The sequence below is a fragment of the Aplysia californica genome, unplaced genomic scaffold (assembly GCF_000002075.1).
Source record: "Aplysia californica isolate F4 #8 unplaced genomic scaffold, AplCal3.0 scaffold00129, whole genome shotgun sequence".
NCBI classification, from domain to species: domain Eukaryota; kingdom Metazoa; phylum Mollusca; class Gastropoda; order Aplysiida; family Aplysiidae; genus Aplysia; species Aplysia californica.
This window is the reverse complement of record NW_004797399.1, coordinates 1,430,332-1,445,877: the sequence shown is the minus strand read 5'-3', so window position 1 is coordinate 1,445,877 and position 15,546 is coordinate 1,430,332. Positions and strand designations below refer to the sequence as shown.

Genomic DNA, 15,546 nt, shown 5'->3' with positions numbered 1-15,546 from the left:
ACGAACTTTTGTCTGGGCATATATTTATAATATCACACCTGCTACATGTTCAGAACGAAAGACCCACATCCACGCGTTAAAGAGAGTTGATGTCCGTCAAGCTCAAACCAGACGAAAGATTTTAATTCTGCTCCATGTAATTTTTCTCTAATAATCTAGCATCCCTATAGGAAACTAAAACCCCAGCCTATTGAATAGTATGCCCCATTCCTATAGGCATATACAGCCCCCAACGAAAATAATGAAGAACCCAATAGCGCACAAAACAAATCGGTCCACGACAGGCTCGATCACCCCCGCCCAAAAATAGAACAAAAACAAAAACACAAAAAACACAAAAACAACACAAACAAACTACAGAAACAAAAAAACAAACAAACAAACAACAACAACAACAACAACAACAACAACAAACTGAAAGCAAACGAATAAACAAAAGCAAAATTTAAAACAAAAACAATTTAAAAATCCAAACTTACAAACGGACAAAACGTACCCCCACCCCCGAAAAATAAAAAAAATACAGATAATGATCACCGAGGGCACTTAATTCCTCCCTTGGCTCCCTTACTTCCAAACACACAGAGAGCAAAGTGGGGTGGGGGGGGGGGGGGTGAGAGTGAGTGAATGAGTAAGTGTACCCCGGTGTGTGTGTGTGTGTGTGTGTGTGTGTGTGTGTGTGTGTGTGTGTGTGTGAGAGAGAGAGAGAGAGAGAGAGAGAGAGAGAGAGAGAGAGAGAGAGAGAGAGAGAGAGAGAGAGAGAGAGAGAGAGAGAGAGAGAGAAGGGGAGGAGGGGGGGAGAGAGAGAGAGAGAGAGAGAGAGAGAGAGAGAGAGAGAGAGAGAGAGAGAGAATACATAATTAAGGTAATTATTATACGTGTGCGTAACCTTCGATTCAAAGGGGGTTCTTCAAAAAAAGTTTGATACAGCGGTCAAACGGTGGTATCAATAACAATATTATGAAATAGATATCTACGAAGTACTGTTTGTACGTTTTGCGGCAAGGAAAGTTGGTTTCATTTCACAGAAAATCTCTTTCCTTGCACTGTTCTCGTACTTCCCTCTTCTTCACTCTTCACAAGTTTCCAAACATAGCCTTGGTGACTTTTATATAGTCGTTTTGCATAAAGCTCTGGTCACTGCCCACAGGCCATTTAAATCTGTGTAGTTGGGTAAGCTGAGTATGATTCAATCAGAATTCGTTATTGTGCGTTAAAGTGTTGAAATCTGCCGGCCCCTTTACTTTTTATCGAACAGGCCCTTGCCTTGTGACACCTTGTCATGTCATAACATCATTGGAATGAAAAACGGAGGTGGAGTAGTCTTTTAAATTCTTCTGACTTACAAAGCGGCCACCCATGGCCCATTGTCAAGAAGAAAAGTGGCCGTATAACACAGGTGGCTGTCATAGGCTGGACTGATCAAAATGAAGAAAGAAACCATCCCTTCTGAGGTCCAAACCGGGGCTGATCTTAGCCTGCTTTAGAGGCTACTGCCGTAAGGCTCTTATTCTAAAGGGTGCTCTTTTCTTTTGAAAAAAAAGGGGTTGTTGTTTAGTTCTTTTTGGCTTGCTTCGTTTTTGCATTGCTGATTTTGTGCAAGTATGTAAGATGATGATGACCGAGTGTCATTGTAAAACAAAACTCTGGATGGCCACCACATTACAATGGAGAACGAGCGACGCTTCTGTTGCAAGTTCACGTGAACGTCCATTGTTACTTTACTTTGTTGCAAATTAGGTACCCAAAACAGGGACCAGTGACTGGCAGTCTAGCCGTACTTAGATCTAGGTTTGGCCCTATCGACTCAAGCCTGTTAAGTACAAAGGTCTCATTAGATCTAGATCTAGTAATCATTCTGGTTCAAATACATGCAAGTCAGTAAGGCACCTTTTGTCTGTTTTCTAATGTTAATAGGGCCTAAGATAAGTACGGCTAGACTGCCAGTCTAGCTGTCCTTAAGTATGGCTAGCCTAGCTGTCTACCCGTACTTAAGTACGGCTGGACTGCCAGTCTAGCCGTACTTATCTTAGGCCCTATTAACATTAGAAAACAGGAGGTTTAAAATTCATATGCTCTGTCAATAAGGCACCTGGTTTCGTCTCAAATACAAATACTTTAGGTACTGCACACTAAAAATTTATATTTACAATTCAGTAGGCCTATTTTTTTTAAATGGTCAGTCTAGCCATCATATTTAGAATAAGTACGGCTAGACTGCCAGTCTAGCCGTCATAGTACGGCTAGCCTCTTCCTAAAGGTTATGACGGATCATACGCTTCCCTCAACAGCAGTTGAAAAGTTATTGGGTTACCCATTGGTCAAGTTGGGTAAACATTCATTGGAGGGACTAACAATAATGACAAATGAATGGATTACGATGGCCAGTCCTCAGCGTCAGGGGCCTCTATTTAAAATTTATGGCAAAGCATCAAGCAATGCAAGACCAAACCTGGCCGTCTTTAAGGCACGTAAATTTGGCTGTAGGTTGATAAAATAAGCCTCAATAAGGCGGCCGCATTGGACAGATGACAGTTAAAGGCAAGGGGGAAATAGAAAGTGGCCGTTTGTACAGGTGGCCGTATTATACTGGTGGCCATCATGGCGGGTTCGAATGTAGATTTAGGTCTGATATCTCTTGCTCGCCGAGCGCCAAACATCATATCGGCACGCGTGTCGAAAAGTAATTGTTTAGTGGCGTCGGTGGCCTAGTGGTTAGGCTCTCGGACTCGCAACCGTAAGGTCGTGGGTTCGAATCCCGTCAGGGGCCCGACGTTGTGTCCTTGGGAAAGGCACTTTACACGAATTTTCCTCACTTCACCCAGGTGGGAATGGGTACCCGGCTATAGACAGCGAAAGATCTTGTCAGTTTGTTAGTGTTTGAGCGCTTAATCAGCTGCTTGCACTGTATGCTTCCCGGGAAGCTGAGAATGTTTCGGAGTGTTCTATGGTCTGCTGGGGTAATAATATAGTGTAAAGCGCATAGAGAATGTTTCGGAGTGTTCTATGGTCTGCTGGGGTAATAATATAGTGTAAAGCGCATAGAGCCTGCTGTTGAGCGGGGATTTGCACTATACAAATGCTATCTATTATTATTATTATTATTAAAACAAGAAGTAATCATCGGTGGAGCCAAAACCCACACTCCAAAGTTATCGTTGGGCCAAAACCAGATTATCCCGTATGTATGTGTCACAAGGTTTAGTACTGAATTCTAGGGAAACTGAATTGAGATTAAAATTAAAAATGTAGGTGACTAGGCCTACCGTACAAGTACAGTGTTCTGGATTTGATGGCGTTCTCCGTTTTTGGCCCCAAGAGTACTGGCATGTCAATACACTGACTTTATTAATACTCGGTATCAATGGGGGTTTTAATCCGAAAGAGAGCCAAAGAAGATGCACTGCTATTTTTCAGTCAGTACAAAATGAGTTTAATATTTCTCTAGGGGTGCACGCCCCCTTGACCTGTAAAAATATATGGGCCTATGGGGGGTTTCAGGGTTGCATCCCCCCCCATATTTTAACCATAACTTGATGTTTTGCAATAGTAAGGTTTAATATTTTCTCTCGCTTGCCATGCATCAATCATCATGTCTGCATGCGCAGTGAAAGTAATCATTGGGAACCAGAGGTAATCGTCGGAGTACCCAAAACCCACACTCAATAGTTATCGTTGGGGCCAAGACTGGATTATCCAGATTTGATCGGAAGGGGTAAAAAAAGAGCAACAGTGTGCTGGAAGTTAGAAATCAAAGCATCATTATGTTTTATTCAGATTTGGAGAATGAGGGTAATAAGATAAGATTCGATGACCACATTTCCCATTTAACCATCAAAACTCCCAGGACTTTCCAAAATACTGGGGTCATGCATCCAGGAACCCCCCTCCCCCTTAGCCTATTTGGGGGGGGGGGGGGGGCAGAATCTGCTAAATTGAGAGTGCAATATTACAAATGTGAATTTATCACAATAGAACTATAGAACTCTTCACAAAAACAACAATTGTCTTGAGATGTGGTGGTCAAATCCGAATCATATACCTGAATTCTCCTAATCTGAGTCTGAATAAAATGGAAAGTGGAGAAAAATGGCTTACAAGTGTAAGAAAATGTTGGATTGAAAAATTGGCACTCTCTTCCAGGTCTGCATATTTTACTGACATTCTCTGAATTCAGTAAGTTAATTGTAGGCATAATGGAGCAGGGAATAGGGTAAAAGTATAACTTTACATAGACCCTATAGATCCCTACCCCTTACCTTTTTCCAGAAATATATTTAAACATACAGAATGGGAAGACTGCTGAAAAGAGCACTTGTTGCCCATTGCTGGAGTAACGCACTGGGCCAGCAATGTCAACAGTCAATGTTTGAGTATTAAATGTTTTTTAAAATCATTTTTCTTTTTAGGCTGTAGGCCTACCCTGATTCTTTCATGTTCTCTGTAAGCCTGACTTCAATATGTAGCCTAAAGTGCGATCCTTACCTTTTAGCCTAATAAAAGCAAAACAAAATAAGTTTCAAATAATCACAATTTTTTCTTGAAAGACATGCACAATGCCAGTCCACAAACTGTTGTTTCCTTTCATGTGTGTTAAAAATCAAGAAAGCAGTGCCCACATAGTGTTTGCTCCTCTAGGAATGGTTTCTTGTGCTTCTGTTGGGCTCTTCAAGTTCTAGGGTTGAAAAGGAGAGGACATGGTATAATTTTATGAATGTGGGTGGTTGGCGGGTGCTCTGGTGTGGTTTGCTTCTTCTTTCCTATGAAACATCTATCATCCTTATCTCCCCTTCTTCTTTTTTATATTTGTTACTCTCTTGTAACACCTCTAATCTTCTGGCGCTCATATGACCTTCTGCAGTTGCGAGCGCCGTAAAACCTCTACTAAAACTAAACTAATATTATGAATGATTACACCTCCAGAATTGCAAGGTAGCTGAGTCTTTCCATGAGCTGAGAATCTTGTTTCTACACCTTTAAGAAAAATACAGAAAGGCGTGTAACTTTTTAAAAAAGGGATATAACTAATATAATGTTATATAATCATTTTTGTTTGTCAGAATGGTTTAACTCTAATACACACAAGAGGGATCTAAAAACGTTTTTTTTTACATTTTCAGCTGTTGTTGGTTTCTTTTTCCACAGAAAGATTTTACTTTGTTATTGTGTCTTAAAAATGAAAAATGGCAGTAATCAGTTAATAACTGTAGTGATTGTTCCAAGGCTTACTATTTACAGTTTTTAGCCCCCCCCCCCCCCCCAGCCCTGACCTCTTTGGTCTAATGCACAACATTATGGGTCATCAGTGGGGTAAAATCTACTTTATGTCTTACAAGAAGAGGAAATGGCTTTGGTCATCATGATATGTGTTGATATGGGGGCTTAAATACTTTGCTTTTGAATTATCACATTTTCTTCAGGTGACATGGTTGTTTGACACAATTCAGCTAATGTGATTGTTTGATACAAGTTTAACATGGACAACCCACGATTTGAAAATGGCGACTTTGTGCAGAGCCCACCTGTGGTTCCAGATTTGAGATATGGTAATAAAAAAAAGTTAATATTAAACGTTGTAAGTCCCAGAAATTATTTTTACTTCCTTTATATGGTTACATGCTGTCAAAAATTTTTTGTGCGCCACTTTTTTCTGTTTTTAACACATTGATCAGAAGCATATATTCTTCTTCTTTAACTTTTGTGTACCGGAGATGCTCTGACATTTTAGGCCATACATACCAAAAGTTATGGGTTTGAGTACCTGGAAAGAGGTTTGAGATTGAATTCTCACTGCAACAGTTGAATATTCCAGAGTTTACAAAACTAGTGACGCCCTCTAATATCTCACAAAAGCTTGCTGTTAATGCATGCATGCATTTAGTTTACACAAGAACCTACCGAGAATATGGCCCTGCTTCTTAGCCCACATTAAAATCCCTCTAAAGATGTAAAATCATTATATTTTGGCTTACTGTAACGACACATTATTTTTTGCTTTTACCTGCATTTTATTGCATAATCAAATTATAGATTGCTTTAACGACAGAATACCCATTGGCTTGTGGAGAAGACAGGTCATTTAGTTATGAAATGTGAAAGACGTGGATGAAAAGTAATATAAGGTTCTGTTCTTGATCACTTGAGTTATTGTTACACTGACTGCTGCTTTGTTTTAACATTAATTTTGGCAATGAATTAAAAGGAAAAGTCATATTTTTTATTGGTTTGTTGTGAAAAAAAATTACCATGTTATCCCTCTTTTCACAGCGGATGATAGTGACAATGTATTTGACTCGAGGCCAACAGAAATGAGATCATCGGGAATTATGTCAGCTAATGCATCTCCAAAGTTTGGACCAACAGAGAATTCATGGGTAGTACATCTTGTAAAAGTTTAGTATATATATTAGGTGTAAATAATTAGGTTAAAATGGTATTTTAATAAGGCAAAGCAGGTTGTTAAGTGGACAAGAAAAAGTAAAGTAAGCAGAAGAAGGAGAATTTTGTTACTTTTGTCCCTTGAAAATTACAGAATGTCTAACTAGAAATTTTGTAAAGTGTATACAGTTCAGAAGCAGATATATTTTACTTAAATCATTTTTCTGTACTTATTGGGCAGTCTGCATATTCTTGTCCTGTTATAGTAGTTATTATATTTTATCTTTTTTCTGTTAGGTATTATTAGATGTACCAGAGTATTTGCCTGTGTTGCTAAATTGTCCTTGAGGAAGGTTTTTGTCTTTTCTAGCCTACACTGTTATAAGTTTTTCAATAGTTGAGAAAAACGGGTGATTATTGGGGTCTGCCATGTTGGCTTTCTTCACTATTACTCCTGTCAAAATCTGTACTCGTGGTATCTATGGTGTAGTGGGTAGTCTCTTTGCTGTTGCATGCAGAAGACTAAAACTAAAATTTGTATCCTGAGTGTAGAGGATTTTAAAAATTGAAAATCTCTGTTTGCCTGCAGAGTTGCTGTACCCCACTCAGCCATGGTTGGTCTTGACTCGCAGGGTTGAAGCAGCTGTCTCTTACTTTACTTGACTACTTTACTTTGTAGATTGTAAAATGCTAAGATTTTTCTGTTAATCAAAAAAACACAGAGAGCTTGCTGTTGAATGGGAATTTGTGCTATACAAATGTGTAATTGTTGTAGTGTAGCTCGATAGGGGTGTAAAACATTTACCATCTTTCCCAATTCTGTACCTCAGAGATGTGCACACTGTTGCACAGACTCACTGTGAACAACTCGACAGCTAAGAGAAGAGGGGTAAGACAATGTTTTGTTCTGGTATTTTTCAGAATAGTGGAGGTGCTTCACTGATGGTGCCAAACTCCTCTCCCAAGAGAGCAAGTTCCAATTTATCAAGTCATTCTCTCGTTGGGGAAGAAGAAGTGAGTACCAATAGAACTGTTATCATATCTGTTTGGATGATAGAAGGGTATGACTGGTAGGTCTTATGTGTATCTAGGGAGCATTTACTTGAATAAAAGAAAGTTGTATCTCTTTAAGTAAGGCTTTTCACACACTCTTGTCAGGAATTACTATGATGCACGGTAATCCTTTCAAATATAACTTCATATGTCCAATACAGACCTGTATTTATACAAAAACTATATTATGATTTGCACTGTGGACTCTCTATGGAGATGTAAAAATGAGTTATAGGGCCGTCTTACTGCTTCATATAACCATTAATTCATTACCTATTACTGTCATTAAATGTATTAACCCTTAGAGCAGTCAGTTCTTTTTTACTTCTATGTCCCTCCAGTGGCAAATTACTTTACTTGCACTGCACTCACACAGGACAGTGTTAGGAGAACAGTGATTAAACAAAAACACCTAAAGCTAGCTGGATACTTTTACCATACGTTAGGGCTGTACCCCGGTAGCAAACACGCTCGCGCTCGCAAGACCCTAGTTCAAGTCACAAGCCTCAAATCACTAGGTCAAATCATCAAATCAAATCACCAGCATGATACGTTGAGTCTAGCCTAAGCTTCAAGTACACACACCAAATTGCAATCCGCGAAGCCACTCGTGTCTGACCCCCTCTTCCTTCCCCTCCCTGCTAGCAATCCGCGAAACCCGTAATGTCAGAAAGAGAGGAGGGGGGGGGGGGGAGAGAGAGAGACCCCGCGCACAGTGTCACTGCGCCACAAACTAGTCTGTTCGATTATTTGAAGGCATACGAGCAGCGGACGGCAGACAAGACTCAAATCGCAGCAAAGCACTTGGTCCCAAGACCTGCTTTGCGTCTCGTATTGCTTTGTGCTAAGGGCTTTGTCTCGTGCCAATAAATCTGCTTTGAGTCCAACTACCGCCCTGGCAAGACAACACCGCTCGTCAGTGCAACACTGCTCGTCAGGCAAACACCGCTCGTCTGCACCGAGACGCAAGATCTACCGGTAATCCACCCCGCTCGCGGCGTGAACTCTGAACTCTGGACGTGGAGGAAGCGAGAGGCAGCGCTGGTTTTGGTGCAAGGCGAAGAGGGCTGTAATAGCCTAGTGCAGACCGTTCGCGACCTCGGTGCTTTAACAGTGAAAATGTGACATCTTCATAGGCTCACATTTTGTTATGAGCTGTTTTCACTGGTATTAAAAATGGAGATACGACACAAAAGCACTGGGGTCGCGGTATGCTAAACTATTTAGGACGCAGAATAAAGGTGTGAAACACTTACAAACAATTTTTAACTGACAAAATAAATCAGTATTATTAGCATCCCGTGGCTTGTAACTTAATCACTCACCTAAACTACACTTCCACTCCCACCCCGACACTTAGAACAAGTTGAAGTTGAAGAGGAAGTTGAAGAGAATGCATTGGAGAGGGGATGACAATCGTGATTTGGTTTCTGAACAATGTAAACAACTTTTGATTTGACTGCTTCCCTATCAGAAGACCATTGTTAAGGTAAATTATATCACATTGTTAATTACATTGTAGGCCTATAACTTAAAAAAAAACATCTTGCTGCACTGTAACTGATATTATGTATGTATTGTGCTTGTTCTATCATACAAATATTAATTATGATGTCGAATTACGCCCAGAAAATCAATAAAGCAAAACATAATCCTTCCCCCCACCAAAATTATTATTTTTTAATCAACAAAAAACTGAACAAAAAAACCAAAAAAAACCCAAGACAAATAAAACCCTGTCAAACTAGGAGGCGTAAGGGGAGGGGTGGGTTCTAAGGAAAGGTCGGGGTGGCGAACACCTCTCGCTTTCCCAGCCATACCACCCCCTCCCTTCACCAAACAGAGCCATCGCTGGAAGTGTGAGGGTTTTTTTAGGGCTTGTCAACGTGCGGCACGCGGGCAGAAGTATCGCGCGCTCAGTAAACAAGAGTTTGTGACGTCACGACACAAATCAGTAAGCCCGTCCGCCGTCCACGAGTAGCAACTCCGGTAGCGGGCAAGACTCAAGCCCGCTCGCAAGCCTCTGGCACGAGCCGTCCGTTTGCTCGCAAGCCTTCGATTAATCGAGCAGACTCCAGCCCTACCGTACGTCAAAACAATCCCAAATGAATGAAGAGTGCAAGTACAGTCAAAATTGTTGGATGGTAGTTAGTTAGTACTTATGAATGGCCGGCTGATTCTGAATGGTTCCAGTTTTGTGATCAACAGCTCTTTGTTTTTTTAAAAAGGATCAGTTGTAGACTTGTTTGACGAATCTGCAAGTGTTTCCTCCTGCGGTGTTCTCTAGAAAACTGGTTTTTAATTTCTCCTGAAAAATAACCAGATTTGCCTCAGGCATATTAGAAAAGACAACGATGTTATTGATCTTTTTGTGTGTAGTAGGTATGCGTGAAACATTTTTCTGATAAGTCGTTTGTGTTTTGTTTTTTTCAGGAAGTCTTGGTGTTTGTGGAACCCCCAAACAAAAAACTTTTTTGTCGAATATGTGATCAAGTTTTTAGAGACCCGGTGATTGTTGCATGTGGGGTGAGTCATTAAATCATTAAAACTTTAAACTAGCTGCACAAAGATCTGGATTATAAGTAGTGTACCAGTAAGATTTTTTTTGTGTTTGTGGTGTCGAGGAGACATCTCTAACATAAATTTAAACATACAAACAGTGTTAAAAGTGTCCCAGGGTCTACTCTAGTCCTAAATCTTCATGTGAAAATTAATGAATCAGATATCTGATATAAAGTAAAACTTTATGATCATCTGAGAGCCATTGTGATATTTGTAACATTATTAGATGTCGGTGGGACATTTGGTTTGTTGAGGATGTTTGATATCCTGTCTATAGATTTTATTAAGGCTTTCTATTAACTCACTGTTTGTTAAGTTTCTTTAAAGAAATTCCGCCATGGCTTTTTAAAAGATTGTTCAAGGTTACAAAGAAAAATGTTCTGAAATGATTAGATCTAGCATATTTAGAGTAAGTGATGTTTGGTTGAAGGGCTTGAATTCAGATGGTTGCAGGATCAGAGAAGTGGGGAAGAGGGAGAGAAGGACAGCTATCTTTGTCTGTTGTATTGACAGGAGCATTTGTATGGTCATTGCTGTTCAGTAGGATTACGACTACTCATTTGAAAAAATATTTCCAGAGAGAAAATGAATTGATTCTCATTTAAATGTAAAAAATCATGCACTTTGACCTTATGCTGTCTTTTTCTGTTTTCAGCACACCTACTGCAGACCATGTGTACAAAATCGAGTTGATGGTGAGTGAAAATGGGGACATCGCTGTCTTCAGTTGCTGTGATTTCCTATGTGAAGATATCTAGCATCTAATTGTGTTGTTGTGGCTATAAAGGTGTTTTTGATTTGGATTTTGGAATTCTTGATAATGTATTGCAATTTCAAAATAGTCGGAATTGTCCAGGACTGCCACTCATTGTTGAGGAGAAAAATGGTTTTCTTAGACTGTGGATGTCTTGAACAGTGTTTCTATCTAGAGAAAAATGCAAGGGGAAAGGGGGAAGCGTTGGTTTGTACCGCTGATTGTCTTGGATGGTGACCATTAGTCCAAGTTCAACTGCAGCTCGCCTAAAATATTTTGTGTTGTACACTTATAACCAGATGTACTTCTCACTTAATAAAATGTTTCTTTATTAATCTAGCTTAATATCCAGATTTTCCCCATTTTCATAAATATGCTACGAAAATGCTTGACAATGTCTGTTTTTATTGGTCATTTCGATTTTTCTCCCCTTTACTTTAAGATCGGCACAATTGTGGCGATGAGTTTTGCTCTAATCCTTTAAATATGGTCAAGGATGTGGCTGGCTGGGTGGTACTGCCTTTTTGTGGTTTGTTCGTCAACTTTATTGCACTAAAATTGTTTTCTCAAGAGACTGTTGAGAATTTATCGAGAAAATGGCTGCCAAAGTTTGATGACTTCCGCAGCTTTAGTGCCTTTAATCAACATTTTTCTGCAACTGTGGGTCTTGTACCTTCACTTCCTCATGTCGTCCTCGGTCACCTGTTTCACCAAAGACTCTGCTGGCTGTTTTATATTGACTCGCACAAAAATTACAACTCAACAAAAAAAATTATCCCTACCATACCTGTGCAAACACTTATGCAACCTATCACCTTCCTCATAGGTAAGCTATCACCTGCCTTATACGTAACTTATCTCCTCTCTTATACGTAACCTTTTTCCTCCCTCATACATAACCTATCTCCTCTCTCAAATGTCTTCTCTCTCATACATAACATATCACCTCCCTCGTACGTAACCTACCACCTCCCTCATACGTAAACTATCACATCCAACAAAGGGGCTTGGCACTCAACTTCTTCCCAATAGTTTGTACCTTGTTGATTTTATGATTGTTGATCAATTGCGGATGGTCAGAGGGTGCCACTGCCCGCAGGGGGCGTTGCCACTGACTGAAATGTCTTTAGGCCATTCCCAAAAGGGGGACATTTCTCTTTCATGCTTAGTAGAATTGTAAATGGGCTGATTCATCAATATCACACTCATAACTGTGCCTGATCTACAACAGGGAACTGCTGCTTTTTCTTCCCTAGTCCTTACTATTGTCATTTTTCCTCTACTTCTTTTGTATGTTTGTCACACTCTTGTGACCCGCTATTTCCGGGGTGCCTTGAAAGTTGAAACAGACTTCGCGCTGTTGAAACTAGAGAGGTGAGCAGAGTAAGCCTGATTACATGTAATGACTTCTCTGTTGACATCCTCCCCTTGGCGCTCATATGACCTTATGCAGTTGCGAGTGCCGTAAAACCTCTTCTAAATAATAAATAATAAAATAGAGGGTGCTACTGGTAGAACCTTCTTCTTTTCTTTCCCCTTATTGTTTCTGTCTGTCTATATTGTCTTTCCTTTGTACTAAATGACCATTATCATGTTGCTGTGCTTCAGTTTATTTCATGCAGACTCTATTCTTGATTAGTTGTTTTTTTCTCCATCCCCAAAATGCATCATGAATTCTGTTTATTTCTTTCACACACTCCTTGATTAGTTTCTTTTCTTATCCCCTCAATTGAGCCATGACCTCTGTTTATTTCATTCATACTTTAGTCTCGATTAGTTTTTTATTCTATTTCCCCCCAATTGCGTCATGACTTCAGTTTGTTTCATTCACTCGTGCCTGATTAGAATATTTGTTCCCCATCCCCTGACTCGTGTCTTGACTTCAGTTTATTTCATTCGTACTATCCCCTTGATTATTTCTTTTCTCCATCCCCTCACTTGATTCACGACAGGAACGTGTCCGGTGGATGACCAGAAGCTGGTGGTGATGGTGGCCAACATTGCTGTGTCTGAGCAGATAGGAGAACTGATGATTCACTGCAAGTACGGCTGCTCCTACGACGAAGCTTCTCACACGTACATAGTGGACACGACAAGATGTCCAGTGACAGTCAAGCTTCACACTCGCAAGTATGTGTGTTGGAATTATTGGTTTCTAGCAGAATGTTATAAGATGTCAAGTCCATTTTGAACAGAGAGTCACCCAATTTTGGGGATACAGGGTTACAGACACTGGCAATATATATACGTGTATATATATATATATATCTGAGAGAGCTCAGCTGGCTGGTCCTTTTTTTCTATCTCTCTCTTTTTTAACCTTTTTTTTCCCTTGCTTTATGCAAGTGCTAAATGACTTTAATCGTGTTGATTTGCTTCTCTTTACCCAAACAAACACACCTATCTTGTGTCGTTTTACTGTATTCAGAATCTGATTGTAATTTTCTCTTCTTCCAGAGACCACGAGTTGGACTGCGACTACATGCCAGTAGAATGCCCCAATAATGCTGGTTGCCCCTTGTTACTTAAGAAAGTAAGTCATACTTCTTATCTTAAGTCTGTTTTTCTAAATATTAGCTCTTGTCGTGAGTAATTTCTCCAAATGTTAGCACTTGTCTTAGGTGAAATGTTCACTGTCTTGTTTGTCCCATTATAGTAATATGGAGGGATATATTTCTATTGCCGCTCTTTTGATTGAGTTCTTTGTGTTTACATCTCAGCACTGTGATGTAAAAAGTTTTACTTACTGTGCCAAACAATATTGAATGGAGTGGCTCATTTTACTTGCAGCAGAAACGATTTCAATAACTTGTGCTCTTTGGAGATGGGAAACAGACGAAGGCTAGTGAGAAAAAGCAGTCATGACATTTTTTTTGATTTTTAGAAATCTTTATTTGAAAGTATGGAACCTCATTTTTTCTGAAAGATGCAGACTTTCCTCCCTACATTTTTACATAGACCATGCCATTTTTCTCCTTTTATAATGTAATATTATATGAAACTGTAGCATCATGAAGCTCCCACTGGGTGTGACTCAAAAAAAAAAGAAAAAAAGTTGACTTCCATGTCCCCCTTTGTCTTGATTTATATACACCAGCGGCAGAACTACCTCTGGCTGAGATACCGACTTGTTGATTCAAACATAATGCTGTAGTGGTGGTAAAAGTTTGGCATTTTTTATTTCGTTTTCAAAATGTAATATCTGTTGATTTACTTGAGAAAAAATTTTCTGCGTTTTCATTTGCAGGACTTGGAGGATCACTTGAGATCTTGCAACAATGTCAATTGTCCTCATCAGAGATACAGGTAGGTGGGGTGGTCTGAGGATGTGTGCCACTGGTTGGTCCTACTTCTTTTCTTTTCGTTTGGTGATCTTGTCTCTCCGTCATGTTTTTTCCTTGCCCGAAATGAATGTTATTGTGTGGATGTGCTTCTCTTTACTGAAACATACAAGCGTCGGTGGTTGATGGGTGCTCTGGTGTGGTTTGCTTCTTCTTTCCTATGAAACATCTATCGTCCTTATCTCCCCTCCTTCTTTTTTTATGTTTGTTTCTCTCTTGTAACACCTCTAATCTTCTGGTGCCCATATGACCTTATGCAGTTGCGAGCGCTGTGAAACCTTTACTAAAACAAACAAAACATACAAGCAAGATGCTGGCAGGCTTAATGTGATTGTAACGTGAACCTTTCAAGTGCAGTTGTGTCTATACATAAACATAAACAAACTTTTAACTTGTTTCATCCCTTTTTTTGTTTTCCTTTGTTTCGTCAGTCTTAAATGGCTCTAATTGTATATGTGGATGGAGCAAAAACCTCTGCTGTAAAATCATCTAAATAAGTTGTGTGGATAGCAGTGTAAAATATTAACCCCATTTTTAAAAAGTTAAGGGAAAACAGAGCTTGGTATTTATTTATGTGAGTCTCTTGTCTATTTTGCCAGCTGCGACTTCATGGGGACACAGGAGGAATTGGAGGATCACCTGAAGGTCTGCAAGTTCGAGTCCATGAAAGATTTCTTGCAGCGCACTGACGAACGGATAAATGACATGCAGGTAAGACTATTGGTGTTTTGTTGGGAACTGTTGACTTCTTTTTCTGTGTGCTGCTTGTTTTAATTCTACCCTTTTCTTTGCAGATGGTTAGAGACCACCACTGCTAGGTTGTACTTCTTTACTGTCTTTTTGATTTTTCAGTTCGTCTATTTTGCTTGCTCCCAGTCGTCCCCCCCCCCCCCCCCCCACCACCACCAAAGACTCTTTTTTTGTCTGGCTCAGGATACTTGTGGAAGGGACTGTGTTAATGTACTTTTCTATAGTTCTGTGTTTGAGAATGAAGGCTCATACAACTTCAGTGCTTCCTATTATTCCAATTTTCCAATGAAATAGCGAGGCATGACTGTTACCCCTTGATGTTGTGCACTAGGTCAGGCAGTTTTTTTTTTTTTTTTTTTGGGGGGGGGGGGGGGGGGGGGGGCTATACTTTACTATAGGATGTCACTGGTGAGTCCTACTGAGTACCAACTGTACAATAAAATATTTACTTGTTCATTTTTCAGATGCACATGAACCAGAAAGTTCAGGAAATTGAATTTCTGCGGTCCATGCTGGGTCGTCTCTCAGAGAGGCTAGAGAATATGGAGAAGTCTGTGGACATGAAGTTGGGTATGTGGTTTGTGTTTGTGTCTCACTATTCTAATTTGGCCAAAGCAAGTGATTAGAGAGAACCTCTACGGTTAGATAATGGTCACTTCAGTGGGTCTCTTATGTGGTTTGCTCCTTCCTATCAAACATCTGTCATTA

General features: G+C 39.9%; 1 protein-coding gene across 2 annotated transcripts in view; it reads left to right on the top strand.

Moving 5' to 3' along the window:
* The first annotated feature begins 1,045 nt into the window (after positions 1-1,045).
* The window catches only part of LOC101858775 (E3 ubiquitin-protein ligase TRAF7), a 90,662-nt gene continuing 76,161 nt past the window's right edge, over positions 1,046-15,546 (top strand). Inside the window, exons 1-11 of one of the 2 annotated variants that reach the window (XM_005096474.3) lie at positions 1,046-1,173; positions 5,421-5,546; positions 6,268-6,374; positions 7,300-7,392; positions 9,865-9,957; positions 10,649-10,688; positions 12,700-12,877; positions 13,205-13,280; positions 13,995-14,053; positions 14,688-14,799; positions 15,303-15,408. In XM_005096474.3, coding sequence (XP_005096531.1) covers positions 5,477-5,546; positions 6,268-6,374; positions 7,300-7,392; positions 9,865-9,957; positions 10,649-10,688; positions 12,700-12,877; positions 13,205-13,280; positions 13,995-14,053; positions 14,688-14,799; positions 15,303-15,408 — 934 coding nt within the window. In that variant the 5' untranslated portion in view covers positions 1,046-1,173; positions 5,421-5,476. The remainder of the gene's footprint in view (positions 1,174-5,420; positions 5,547-6,267; positions 6,375-7,299; positions 7,393-9,864; positions 9,958-10,648; positions 10,689-12,699; positions 12,878-13,204; positions 13,281-13,994; positions 14,054-14,687; positions 14,800-15,302; positions 15,409-15,546) is intronic. The other variant, XM_005096475.3, reaches the window with a different exon arrangement.